At 42.2% G+C, this 13173-nt stretch overlaps 2 protein-coding genes and 1 non-coding gene across 3 annotated transcripts; 2 read left to right on the forward strand and 1 right to left on the reverse strand.

Moving 5' to 3' along the window:
* prdm9 (PR domain containing 9) lies at window positions 1-5400 on the reverse strand. Its single transcript, XM_074620698.1, has 7 exons — window positions 5272-5400; window positions 4946-5062; window positions 4774-4866; window positions 3496-3773; window positions 3328-3395; window positions 2994-3184; window positions 1-2882 (listed from the first exon to the last, which is right to left on the reverse strand). Exons 2-7 carry the CDS (start codon window positions 5049-5051, stop codon window positions 784-786), a joined length of 2835 nt encoding a protein of 944 aa, XP_074476799.1. The 5' UTR covers window positions 5052-5062; window positions 5272-5400; the 3' UTR covers window positions 1-783.
* Window positions 5401-5862: 462 nt separating this feature from the next.
* Window positions 5863-5933, forward strand: trnag-ccc (transfer RNA glycine (anticodon CCC)). The gene has a single exon. It is a non-coding gene; the product is annotated as a tRNA-Gly (tRNA).
* Window positions 5934-6626: 693 nt separating this feature from the next.
* fbxw10 (F-box and WD repeat domain containing 10) lies at window positions 6627-12888 on the forward strand. Its single transcript, XM_074620704.1, has 12 exons — window positions 6627-7194; window positions 7841-7996; window positions 8750-8880; window positions 9069-9176; window positions 9276-9382; window positions 9471-9674; window positions 9759-9880; window positions 10379-10533; window positions 10635-10777; window positions 11491-11649; window positions 11745-12004; window positions 12080-12888. The coding sequence occupies exons 1-12, from the start codon at window positions 6681-6683 to the stop codon at window positions 12676-12678; spliced, it is 2658 nt and encodes an 885-aa protein (XP_074476805.1). The 5' UTR covers window positions 6627-6680; the 3' UTR covers window positions 12679-12888.
* Window positions 12889-13173: the final 285 nt, after the last annotated feature.

Below are 13173 nucleotides of genomic sequence, written 5' to 3' on the forward strand. Positions count from 1 at the left end.
TGATGGTCAAGCTGGTGGGTTTTATTTCAAAGCAAGCATCTTGTTTAATGCGACTGTGCTGAGCTCCTTTACAGTGAATGATTATATTATATTTTCTGCTTTCAAATCTTAACATAAAGTTCTACTTTTTTTGGTTAAGAAATGCTTTAAACAAACAAGTTAAAATAACATTATGTACAGAACATTCAACAATTCTCTGCAACTCTTGAACACGATTGTGAAGTACTTGACCATTTAGTGCAATTCAGTTTAAACTGAGAACAATTTAAAGCAGCGGGAGGCACAGTCTAGTTATATATGACATAAATTCCATAATTACTTTTCAGCGTATTGTAATTCAAGTTGTAGCCCGGGGTAGGTAGTTTTCTGAAAGTAAAGTAGCGCTGTGAGCTAGCCGCAGCCGTAAGCAGAAGGCTAAAATATTAAATAATATATGCTGGAATAGCAACTTTTCCTGCCGGATATTCCGCCGTTGAATCAGGCTTTCACTATCTGAAGAGATGTGCACGCGTATCTGCATTTGTAGAACAGCCAATAGGAACGCTCTCTCTCTCTCTGAAATGACCTGCTGTGATTGGCCAAAGTCTCCCGTCACAGGCTAGATTTTCTAAAGCCTGAAAACAGAGGCATGAGGAGGTGCAGAAGTCTAGTTATCGCTCAGAACACTTGAAGTACAATATGCTGAAAGGTTATTATGGAATTTTTGACCAATGATGCCAAAAATATTCTGCCTACTCCCACTTTAAGCCACCGTACAGCGTTTCCAAAGCCGTCAAAATGTGGCTACAAGTGCATCTTCTGATGGTGTCTCCTGAGATGATAGTTTCTGGAAAAGCTCTTCCCGCACTGGGTGCATTTGAACATCCTCTGTCCCAGGTGAAGCATCTGGTGAGCTTTGAGACTCTGCGGGCGGCTGAAGCTTTTACAACACTCGGGGCAGCTGTAGGGCCTCACTCCCGTGTGCTTCCTCTCGTGCCGCTTCAGATCTCCCGACTGCCGGAAGCTCTCGCCGCAGTGGGTGCACAGGTACGGCTTCTCGCCGGTGTGCGTCCTGAGATGCACGTTGAGCTGTCCGGTGTACGAGAAGCTTTTGCTGCAGTGGGGGCAGCTGTACGGCTTCTCGCCCGTGTGAATGCGCTGGTGCTGCTTGAGACCGTAGTGGTTCGTGAAGCCCTTCCCGCAGTCGGTGCACAAGAACAGCACCTTCACCTGCTGGAAACACGAGTGGGATTTGAATGCTTTGGCGCTTGCACAGCTCTTCCCGCAATGGGGGCATACATATTTTTTCTCCCCCTCCTCCTCCTCTTCTTCCTCTTCCTCCTCCTCCTCCTCTTCCTCCAGCTGTTCCACCAGGCTGTCTGAATCACAGTGGGACAGATACTCCACCGGGTGGTGCCTCTTGACGTGTTTAATAAGGTAGCTCTTCATAGTGAAGGAGAACTGACAGAAGGAGCACGGGAAGAGCTCAGACGAGCAGTGATACTTCATACAAGTGTTGCTCTTCTGGTGCTGCTTCAGGTTGCCAGATGTCGTGAAGACTTTACCGCAGCGGTCACAGCTGTAAGATTTTGCGTTTGCATGCACCATCTGCTCGTGTCTTTTCAGGAAGCCAGACTTACTGAAGGTCGCCCCACACTGACCACACCTGAGCTGCTTCAAAGCGCACTTATGGGCCTTGAGATCATCAGAGTTTCCGTATGTTCGTTTACAGCGATTGCAGCTGAACCATTTGTATTTTGCTAACTTTCGATTTCTGACAGGTTCAGCGGAGCTCTCTGCGGGGCTGGTTAACGGCTTCTTGCAGACAGCTGCCCTTCGTTTTGGAGCTATGAGCTTGGTTATGGCAGAAATTTTAGATCCAGCACCAAGTCGCCGAGGCCTCTGACGTTTTTGGACACATTCGACCGTTTCAGCCGCTGAGGGTTTTGGGCTGAAGTCTGGATCGTGGCTCTGATCGTCACCAGCAGGCACCGGATCATCTACTTCATCTGCCACTGTTGTCTCCGCCGTGTTATGCTCAGTTATGTGCTGCTGAAGAGCGTCTACTGAGGAAAAAATCAGTGAGCACTCGGCACAGCTAAAGGGCATGGTGGTAGATTCCTCCGGGGCCTCGTTTTGTTTTTTGCCCTTCTTGCTTTGCTTTTGGTGACGCTGTAGGTGCCTGGTCAGGTCGTTGAACTGGCCAAAGCACTTCTGACACACGGTGCAGACGTATGGACGCAACATTTCATGGACCATCACCATGTGCTTTTTCAGGGATGCTTCATTTGTGAAGCTCTTACTGCAGTCTGAACAACTGGATTGGGATTCCTCTCCTGCAGGAGTACTCTCAGTTTCAGTTACATCCATGGCTTCTTGTACATTCTCACTTACATTCATGTCTTCTGTTTCCTCGGTTGCAGCTGGATCTGCCGTGTTAAGAAGTTCTGAGCTCAGTGTCTCTTTCATGTCCTGATTAGGAACAATGTTTGTGTCTGTTATCACAGCCTGCTTTCTGTGAACCAGTTGGTGTCTGATTAAGCCAGACGCCTGGCTGAAACTCCGCCTGCACTGCGGGCAGCAGTAGGGACGTTTGTTGGAGTGGACGCAAAGCTTGTGCCTCCTGAGGTGAGGGATTTGCTTGAAAGTTTTTCCGCAATCACCGCATGTCTTGGACTCGACAGGATCAACGGATAACACCACCAGAGAGGCGGCAGAGAGACCTGAGTCAGCATGAGAAGCAGGATTTTCAGGTTCAGCTGCCTCAGCAGCCGGTGTTGTGTCGTCCTCTTCAGGCTGCATGTGGAAGTATTCTGTATGTCGCTGGAGGAAGGACTCTGTAGTGAAGGACAGCTGGCATTGGGAACACAGGAAGAGCTGAGATGTCGCCGTTGTGCTGCTCTCTACAATTTAGGAGAGAAGGGAGAGAGTTGTAAAAGAATTCCACTAAAAATAACTATAATAACTACAAATATCAATTTTTGGTGACTAGTGAAACTCAGTAGTAAAGGTACCTGTTGCATTCAACTTCATAACCCACACCTGGGTCCAAGCTTCACTGAAATGGGCGAGAAACGTGCTGCTGGGCCACACCATGAGCTCGTCTCCAGGGTGTATGGTGCGACAGCAATGAAAAAGGATGCTACCTTTGTACTGGACCGCCAGCAAATTCGTCTCGTCTTTATTACGAGCACAATTGACGTACCTGCGTTAAGAAGAGAGAGATTGAATATAAACATGGACAGAGTTTTAGATGCACCATCATCTGCAATATGAAGTGAGATACCATGATGTTAACTAAGGCTACGTTCACATTACAGGGCTTCATAGCAGAATTCAATACATCACCTCATCCAGTTTGAGTGTGATTCTCTGGCAGCATCAATGTACTCGTATTCATCTTTTTCTTTGTAAACCTGCAGAAAATGTGATAAAGTTAAAATATGCACCTATATAACAATGAATAACCACAATAAGAAGTATTTAGAGACTGGGACAAATCATATCCAAGCTCACCTCCCAGGAGAAGTCACTTGCCATGGCATCTTCCCTTGTTGTCACTTCCCCCTCATATGGTCCAAAATGCATTCCCGGAGACACTATCGGTCCGTGATTTAGGACCCCAATGCCTGCACTGGGAATACTGGATCTGCCTATCATCAAGCCATAGGGAAGAGTGAGGAGGGCCCTCTGGGGGAGACCCGTGCTCGTTGGAAAATCAAGAATAAAAGATGGGCCGCCAATGTTAGTGGGATCACTGTGGTCCTGGAAGAGAGTCAGACACTCTTCACAACCTGGAAAACAGAAGAACACAGTCATTTTAACGTTATGCTTATCATATCAGTATAAAACATCTTATTATTTAATACTAGGGCTGTAAAACGTTAATGTGATAATAATGTGTTAACGCAAAATCGTTTTAACGCCACTAATTTCGTTAATGCATTAATACAATCAATCTTTCGGAGATTGTAGCAGGCTTGATACCAACCATGTCATACTAGCTCGTCGCGAAAGGAGGCTAAATAACGCTCCAAACTTATGCAAAATTTTGGCGAGGAAAAACTGGCTTGGCCGTTTTCAAAGGAGTCCCTTGACCTCTGACCTCAAGATATGTGAGTGAAAACGGGTTCTATGGGTACCCACGAGTCTCCCCTTTACAGACATGCCCACTTTATGATAATCACATGCAGTTTGGGGCAAGTCATAGTCAAGTCAGCACACTGACACACTGACAGCTGTTGTTGCCTGTTGGGCTTGAGCATATTTGTTATGCTAAAAGCAGTACCTGTGAGGGTTTCTGGATAATATTTGTCATTCTTTTGTGTTGTTAATTGATTTCCAATAATAAATATATACATGCATTTGCATAAAGCAGCATATTTACCTACTCCCATGTTGATAAGAGTATTAAATACTTGACAAATCTCCCTTTAAGGTACATTTTGAACAAATAAAAAATGTGCAATTAATCACAATTACATATTTGAATCGATTGACAGCCCTTTTTTAACACATGCTGATATTAACATGCACATTTAAAGGTTATATTCCATCTACAATAAAAACCTTTAACTATGGCACCGGCTTGTAATAAAGTACACCTATGAACTTCTGTAAGTTTCTCATAAGAAGAGGAAAAAGAGGAATGAGCAGGAGGAATAAAACATTAATGCTGTATATTCCATGGGATTTAGTTCATTTTCTATCTTTAGTTAGTGTGGTAACTTTGTACTGAGCCCAATGATGCTGTGAGGAGGGAAGTAGAAGAGGAAAGAAGTGTCTCATACTTACAAAAGCCTCCATCAGCCTCTGGGTTATCTCCTTGTCCCACAGTGTCCAGTAACTTCTGGATTGGTGTTTCTGCTGGCTCTAAAACTGGTATCACTAGAATAACAAAGGTATTATGTAAGAAAGTCATGTTTGAAAGCAAGTCACCACCTTAAATGTCTTAAACTCATCCTACCTGCAGTAGCAGGGTTGTCATCTTCAGGTGTTAGACACTCCTCTGTTATGATAACAACCTCCTCGGTTGTCTCAACCCACTCCACAGCGGTGCTCCTGACCGACATCAGTGAAGCCTCTGTGGACAGATGATGAGAAACTGTGAATCTTTATCACTATAGCAACAGATAGCTGGGTAGCTAGGCAACCTGACGTTAGCACGCTAGCTAAAGCTTGCTATAAACATCTGCCAGCAACTAATTCAGCTAGTTAACATTATATAAATCATACAAATGGTGGATTTAGACCTGATAACATTATATCTATATATATAACATTTGTACCTACTCGTATCACAGCGGCTACACTCCTCCGACTGTTATGCTAACTAGCTGCTAGCTAACATATGAGAAGCTAAATCAAAGATCGTATATAACCAAGAGGATGCCCAGCAACAACAACGCTATGCTTCTGCCATTTTGGAAACGAAAGCGACTACCGGACGTCCGCCTAAAAAGTGCCGTACAAAAGTATTATTTCTACTCTATTGTCATATTCTACTGAAATGGTCTATGTTGAACAATTAAATATTATAAATGTAATAAGTGTTTTCAGTCAAAAAATAGCTGCTGTTGTTAAAACAAAAACAAAGAACACCTGACTTTCGCTCTTTGCTTCTATACTCTTTGGCTTCCCCGGAAGCAAATTATGCACATTTCAGAATAAAGGTACACATTTACGCAGTTCTGTACTTTTCAAAAATAAAAGTAGCACTAGTTATGTCAAATAACCTATTAGCTGTTTATCTATTAACCTACGTGTTTACAATATTTTCCCAGTAATATTGAAACATTAGACAACATACTTACTGCGATTAAATCAATAACTCACATTCCTTAGCTGACGATATAAACACTATGGTCGTTCTACTCCTCAACTGCGCCGCTGGTGTAGTGGTATCATGCAAGATTCCCATTCTTGCGACCCGGGTTCGATTCCCGGGCGGCGCACGTATTTTCTTCCCGGTTACTATTCCTTATAATTAATTGACATAATTTACAGGTACATATAAATGTGATGTTAAAATCAAAGCAGGCCGTATTTTCTAATCTATACCATATTGTTGGATATATTCTCAAAATATGTATTGTGGTATTATCTACTGCTCCAAACTTATATTATACCATACACTACTGTATAACATACAATTATACTGTACTATATACCATATTACATCTGATATTCTACATTAAATTTCTGTACTATACTATATTATTACATTGCACCATATACTATATCTTATATCAATACATATAAATATCAATATATATATATATCAATATATATTAATATATATATATATATATTAATACAGACAAACAGAAAGAATCATTACTTAATCACATTATATATTAGTCTTGTGTCACTTCACCCTGTAACTTGATTTTGAATTGCTCTAGTATAGTTTATATTTTAACTTATATTCTTAGTCTAGCATTATATACACCTTTTATTATTTATTTTAATGCACTTTCTCTATTTATCTGTACCACATGTTAATTATTGTATTATTGTATTACAATGCCCATCACACAAACGCCCCTCCCTGCTGGCTGCGTGGAACCTGTTGCCTGGCAACCTGCTAAATGATGCTGTGTCGTTGTTGTTGTTCAGAGTAAAAGAATCAACAACTGTTGCCTGGCAACGACGTATAGGCAACAGAGAGCACCACAAACAAACTACTTAATAGCGTCAAAATGAAGTCGGTTAAAGTTGATAGAAGTGTGTCTGCCGGCGGGCTGCACGGTGAACTGACGGAGGGAGGATGTGTCTACATGTGCGGGATGTGTCCATCGTGCATCTTTGCGCCCAATCCTCCAGCCTCCACCCGGTGTCTATGGAAGGCGTCGGATGAGTTCAAGAGGACGTTCGTGGTGGATCTGCTGGTGCGGTGCAAAAGCATCAAAGTGCTCGAAAGTATCCAGAGTGTTCTGGGTGTCACGTCGTGGAGTTTATTCACTTACGCCCGGTCGAGGAGACCAGTCTCACCGCAGGATTACCCGAGACTCTCAGACCGGACCCTGTTGGATGGGAAACCTCTGGGCCTGGACCTGAATGAGATCTGTAACTGGTTCAACAGCAGACCAGACTGGATGCAGTCGCACTATCTCTGCAGTCTGTTCTCTCTCTGTGACTCGGAGCTGTTACGCATGTTGGCTAATTTAACCAGCGTGCTTCTGGTCAGGCAAAAACGAGGGTTTCTTTCTAATGGTAAAAAGACAACACGTTTTTCATTTCCCTGCTCTGCAATCCCCAGTAATCACCGCTAGATGTCGGTAAAAGACACAGATACAGCTGCTCATTTGGCTGTTTCAGAGATTGCTTTTCATTATGATTACATAGTTGAATTCATACAATTCAATTATGTATTTATTATGGCTGTCAACCGATTAAAATATTTTGTTTTAATTTTTTTTATCCGTTTAAAATGTACCTTAAAGGTCCCATCTTATTAAAAAGTGAGATTTTCATGTTTTTTATTATTATAAAGCAGGCTTAAAGGGACTATTTGTAACTTTCAGAAATGCTTGTTAACAGCGACACCTGTGGCCGTTAAGTCAACGAAAGTCGATGCGTCGGGCTCGCGCTTACTCGCTCTAAATAGACATGAACGAGCATCGCTCAACACTATATTTCACCTGCTTGGCATTAATGTTAGCTGACCAGTATAAGTGGCAAATAAGTGGCTTTTAAATGAATTTACGCTAACACGTTTGTATCACGTCAACTTTGACAGCCCTAGTATTTATATAAGTGATTTAATGAAAAAGGTGTTTTGTCAATGACACTGTCTTTGCATTGTTTATTTTGATTATTAATACTTCTTACCATATGATAACCGTATGCTCCTTTTCAGTGAGTAGTGCCAGTCAGCGAGATCAGGTCAGGTATGGAGACTCAGAGGACCCTGCTTTCATGGTGGTGCTCGGTTCCTCAAAGTCCATGTCTGGAGTCAGCCGGTACAAAGACTTCATAAGCTGCCTACCGGTTGATCTGTCAAAGAGGATATTAGGTAAGTCAACACGTAGGAAATGAAATGCAGTACCTGTGTTACCGTCAACAGAAAAACACGCAGGCTGTCAGATTTATATTCTTGATGAATTTCAATTCGTTTTAAATGTTTTCTGGTATGTTATTTGTATGCAACATGAAACATTTTGGAAATTGATTTGATAATGTGCAACTTCTTTAGCGCTTCATGGGCCAGAAACTTCTTTGAAGGCACCATTAACTGTTTGGTAACCATGGTAATTAGGGTTAGGAACTAATTTGGGAAAAAAAAGCCATTACAGATGAACAGTTCCTAAGTCAACGTTCCTGACTTAAGATAGGAAAAGTGTATTATACAAGCATCCCAACTTCCCAAAATCTGAAATGAACTCTCCTAACTTTAGGATAACCGTTAAGCTGTCCTAACTTTCACTTTTCCACCACTTTTCTTCTGCGCATTAGACGTAGGAGCTGCTTTCGTCTTCGTATCACTTGTTAGTGTACTGATTTTCTTTTTGATAGCATCAAATGCCGGATAATGCCGGATAATGCCGGATACAGTGGAGACCGTGTCTGCTATCTTAGAATTAGTGTTGTAAATTTCCCAAAAAGAACATATTTTGATTTCTCTCCAGATGTTACGAACACCTCTAACTCCACCTCTTACTCCATTTCTTTTGTACGTTTCAATGAGAAAAACGACGGTTACAAAGCCGTTGAGCTCGGCGAGATGAGAAAAGTAGCGCAGCAGACATTATACTGTGTCTTCTCTCAGGTCTGTTACCTGAGAACACTTTGAGACGCTGCAACAAGGTTTGTCGACGCTGGCAGCAACTCACACAGGAAACCGTGGCGGAAGTCAAGTTCAGAAGACGTTTTCAGGATCAAATTATGACGATGATGAAGGTGGAGCATTTGTTTGTTTACATGATTAATAATATGAATATTTAATCGTGCATGAAGGATTTGTATATTTAAACGTGTGCAAAGCTGTTGTAGTTTTCAGTGATGAGGATGAAATCAAAACAATAGGTGTGGAACAATTTTTTTCAATTTAAAATAAGAATGATAATTATGTTTTTTTTCTGTTCTAGAAGTGCAAAAGTATTAAAATGGTCAGTCCTACTTACGCCAACATCGTTGAAGTGCCCATACCTGTCAAGGATGATGAAAAAGTGGATATTCATCCCAGTGTCCAAAAGGTCAATTTATCAACACCCTAGCTCTATTCATTTCATTTTTTTGTTCCAGAAATCGATTTTCAATACGAGAATGATCTTTTCTTTGATTATAATTCACAGTTCAAGACATTTGAAGCTGCTTACGCCAAAATCGAAACCAAGACGGTGCAAATGGAAGAGCGAAATGTTTACTGTGGTGCATATTTTACCACGGTGCTGCTGGACAAGTTAGTGTGTTCAGTTTTTTTTTTTTTTTACTAAAGCCTGCACATTGGATTAAAAACACGACTGATGTGATTAGTTTGGGTTCGACAGAGAGGACACACATCGGGTGGTGGACTACAGAGGAGGATTGTTTATGGCGACGGGCTCCAAAGACCGCACGGTGCAGCTGCTTCATGTGGCGTCAGAAACTAAAGTGGTGTCTGTGATGAAGGGCCACGTGGGCAGCATCCGGGTTGTGCTGCTCTGTGAGGACAGGAGCCTGCTGATAACCGGCAGCTGCGATGCGAGTATACGGTGAGGAGGAGATACTGATGAAGACACATTCCTCCTTGTGACCGACGTACATTTGACAGGGTGGTGTTTACTTGTTGTTTGTAGGTGTTGGTGTTTGAAGACAGATGCGTGCTTGATGACGCTGTACGGTCACAGTGGCACCGTCAACAGCCTGGATGTCCATGATGATACACTTGTCTCTGGAGCTAAAGACTGTCTCATAAAAGGTAAGCAGCCAATCTGTATGTTTTAATGTTTTAAAACTTTGAGGCGCGTCCGAATTCCATACTGATGGTGCATTCAAATGAATAATCAAGAATACTGTGTGCATGACTTCCCATGTCGTAAGCACGAGCTCGCGAGTTTCATTCGAAGGCACCGTTCAAGCGGTTAAGTCGTGAGAACACCGCTGCTGAGCAACGGCAATATTAACGTTACCGTCGGTGTTTGAAGGCACCAATATGTTTTGAATTACTTCAGACACAAACCGTTGTTTTGATCACATGAGGTTGGCACGGATCACCATGGTTACACTTCTCCAGCCGGCAAGGATGCTCTCAGGAAGGCAACTACTGCTCAGTGCGTCCGAAAAGATACATACTACTGTTTATTCACACAAAAACATGTTGAACGATAGTACACATGTTGGGTATGTAGTGATTAGTATGCCATTTATGACGAAGTGTTTGCGAGTGAGCTAAACTTAACTACCACACTGCTACCAGTGTGGAGTCTACACACAGGGAAGCAGCTTGAGGACTTTCATTTCAAGCACTCGACTCCCGTCCAATGTGTTAGGCTCAACACGACAACGCTGTACAGCAGCTGTGATCAGGGCCTCGTCAAAGTATGGGACATGGAGACCGCATTGCTGCTCAGAGTGAGAATATTAGGCTTTTGTGGAAAACAAACTTTTCACAAATTTGCCAAACTGCATCTACAATTGGATAATGTGTTGTATTATGTACTACTTTCCTGAAGGTGATTGATGCCCATAAGAACTCAGTGAGGTGCCTGTTTGTCGACGAATGGCACTTTTTATCCGGGGACTCCAGCGGTCAGGTCAAGGCCTGGAGCATCAACTGTGACGTTAAAGAGTGTCTCATGACCTTCAACCACCTAAAGTGAGCAAGAAACCTTTGGAGCGGATATGTACGACGGCGTATTAGTGCCATTGTAGGTAAAGAATAAATAAATTACAGAGCCGGGGGAGGGGGGTAATATTCAGAGAAAAAACTCAGCATTTCCGAGATTAAAGTGGTAAATTTACAAGGAAAAAAAATAACAGTAGGTCAATCAGTATTTGTTTTCTTCTAAGTTGCCCCAATTCTCTCTCTTCAAAGTCCGGATGCAAATTATAATATGGTGATCCTGGGCTAAAATCAAGAGAATTTCCTTATTGCTAAATCCGATTTCAAAGTATAATGTGATTAGGTTTTTTCTCGTAAAATTGTGACTTTATAATCTCAGAGAATATAAGATTTTATTCTTGTAAATTTGTGAGTTTTTTCTCATAAATTTACCACTTTAATCTCTGAGAATATCCAAGTTTTTTTCTCGTACATTTCCGACTTTAATCTTGGAAATTCTGCGTTTTTTCTGCTTTGTAGTTATTTTTTTTCCCACAATGGCCCTAATACGCCGTCGTAGATATGCCGAGAAAGTTACTTCATTGTATAGGAATACTGTATCTTCATCAGTATATTTTTAAATATGCTTTTGTCATCTTTTCTTACCTTTGCTGCGTATGCTTTTGAAACAATATAAATATCCGTACTGTATCTAATACCTGTTCTAATGACCCAAAATGTTGAATTGAATGCTGTCTGTTCTGCAGGGAGGTCAAATCTCTGACTCTCGTCTACCTCCGTCTCGTTACTGGCTGTGTGGACGGAAAGATTCGCATATTTAATTTCCTCACCGGAGATTGTCTAAGAGAAATCACGGCGGAGACTGAAGCAGGCCAAATACTGTCCCTGCACTTCCATGACAACCGGTGAGTCGGATGCACTCGTGAAAGTTTATGTTTTATTATTGTAATACTTTTATTTGTGTGGTGTTCTCATATTTTCTTTCTACCCCCTCCTTCAGTATATTGGTGAACATGACATATAGTGTGAAGCTCTTCCAGTTTGCCAAAGTGTTCTGGGATTACACTGAGTCGACAGAGGGAGACCAGGGAGAAGTGGTGGCTCACGACGGTTTAGTTTCTGAGAAATCTGCAGCTTCGCTCAGAAAGTTTTCCTTCACCTCCGTCGGATCCGATCACGGACAAAAGATACACAACTGTAACAAGAAGCACCTCTGCCACGTCTGCTCCCCGCCTACCCAGACTAAATGTCGAGCACAAGGTAAGCATGCTCAAGAGTGTGTCAAAAATAGTGGTTTTCAGATCAGTTGTCTGAAGTGAATCTTTTCCTTTATAGCCGGAGAAGACGGTGAGACGGCCAAACAGTCAGTGATGCTGAGTGAGAAGGCAGCGAGTGAACGGGTGAAGATGAGGGGGCTGCATCATCCTCTGACACGCGACTCCATCCTCCTCAAGATCAATGCCATCCAGAAGGCGCAGTGCATAGATGATGAAGTCACCATCAACATGGAGAGCAACGCCAGGCTGAGAGATTCCTGGGGCCCTCAAACGTTTCAGGATGACCCGAAACAGAGCCCGCAGACTCAGACGTGTCACACACCTGGTGGTCATCCCAAGAGGCCCATGACCTGTGTTCCCATTTTAAAGAGAGCCCTCAGTCAAAATATGACACAGCCTCGCAGTGCTGACACACACAGGGCGACCAAGAGAGTGAGTGGATTCACTACAAGTGCCACAGAGGGGCCACCGGCTCCTGAGTACACGAGGTCGCTACCTAATCTAGAACGCTCCATGAAAACTAGCACTAGCTTGCCCAGGATCAGCCCTGTGGGTCCACTCAGAGAGCAGGGAGGACAGCTGGATTGTCAGGCCAAGAAGGATCTCATGAAGCAAAAACCGTCCAAGAGGAATAAGAAGCAGGAGACAACATTGTGAAGAAAGTCACATTTATGCTATTTTTAAGCTATAATGTGTCAGCAGAACTCTATCTCCACTGCACGGTGGGTGTTCTGGACATCTTTGTTAGTCCAAGGCACCATATTAATAAACATGATGTTTCATTAAAACTCCACTAGGGGTCAGTATTGTATCATCTGACTGTGGCTGGACCAGAATCCAGGATTATTAAACAGTAGTTTTACAGTATGCTTTAGATTTTATTTTATTTTTATTTCCTTTTCATTTGTAGTTTGATTATTCATCAGTGGTAAGTTTCTATTTTTTAGCTTTTTTAAAAAAATTTTTTTTAGCTTTTTTGTCATTTATATATTTAGTTAATGTTAACAAAGGGAGGGAGAAGCACACAGTTAATTCACAGTTTTTATGCAGCAACTTTTACTAGTGCTGTCAATCGATTAAAATATTTAATCGCAATTAATCGCAAATTAATCACACATTTTTTTTATCTGTTCAAAATGTACCTTAAAGGGA

The sequence above is a fragment of the Sebastes fasciatus genome, chromosome 20 (assembly GCF_043250625.1).
Source record: "Sebastes fasciatus isolate fSebFas1 chromosome 20, fSebFas1.pri, whole genome shotgun sequence".
Classification (NCBI taxonomy): domain Eukaryota; kingdom Metazoa; phylum Chordata; class Actinopteri; order Perciformes; family Sebastidae; genus Sebastes; species Sebastes fasciatus.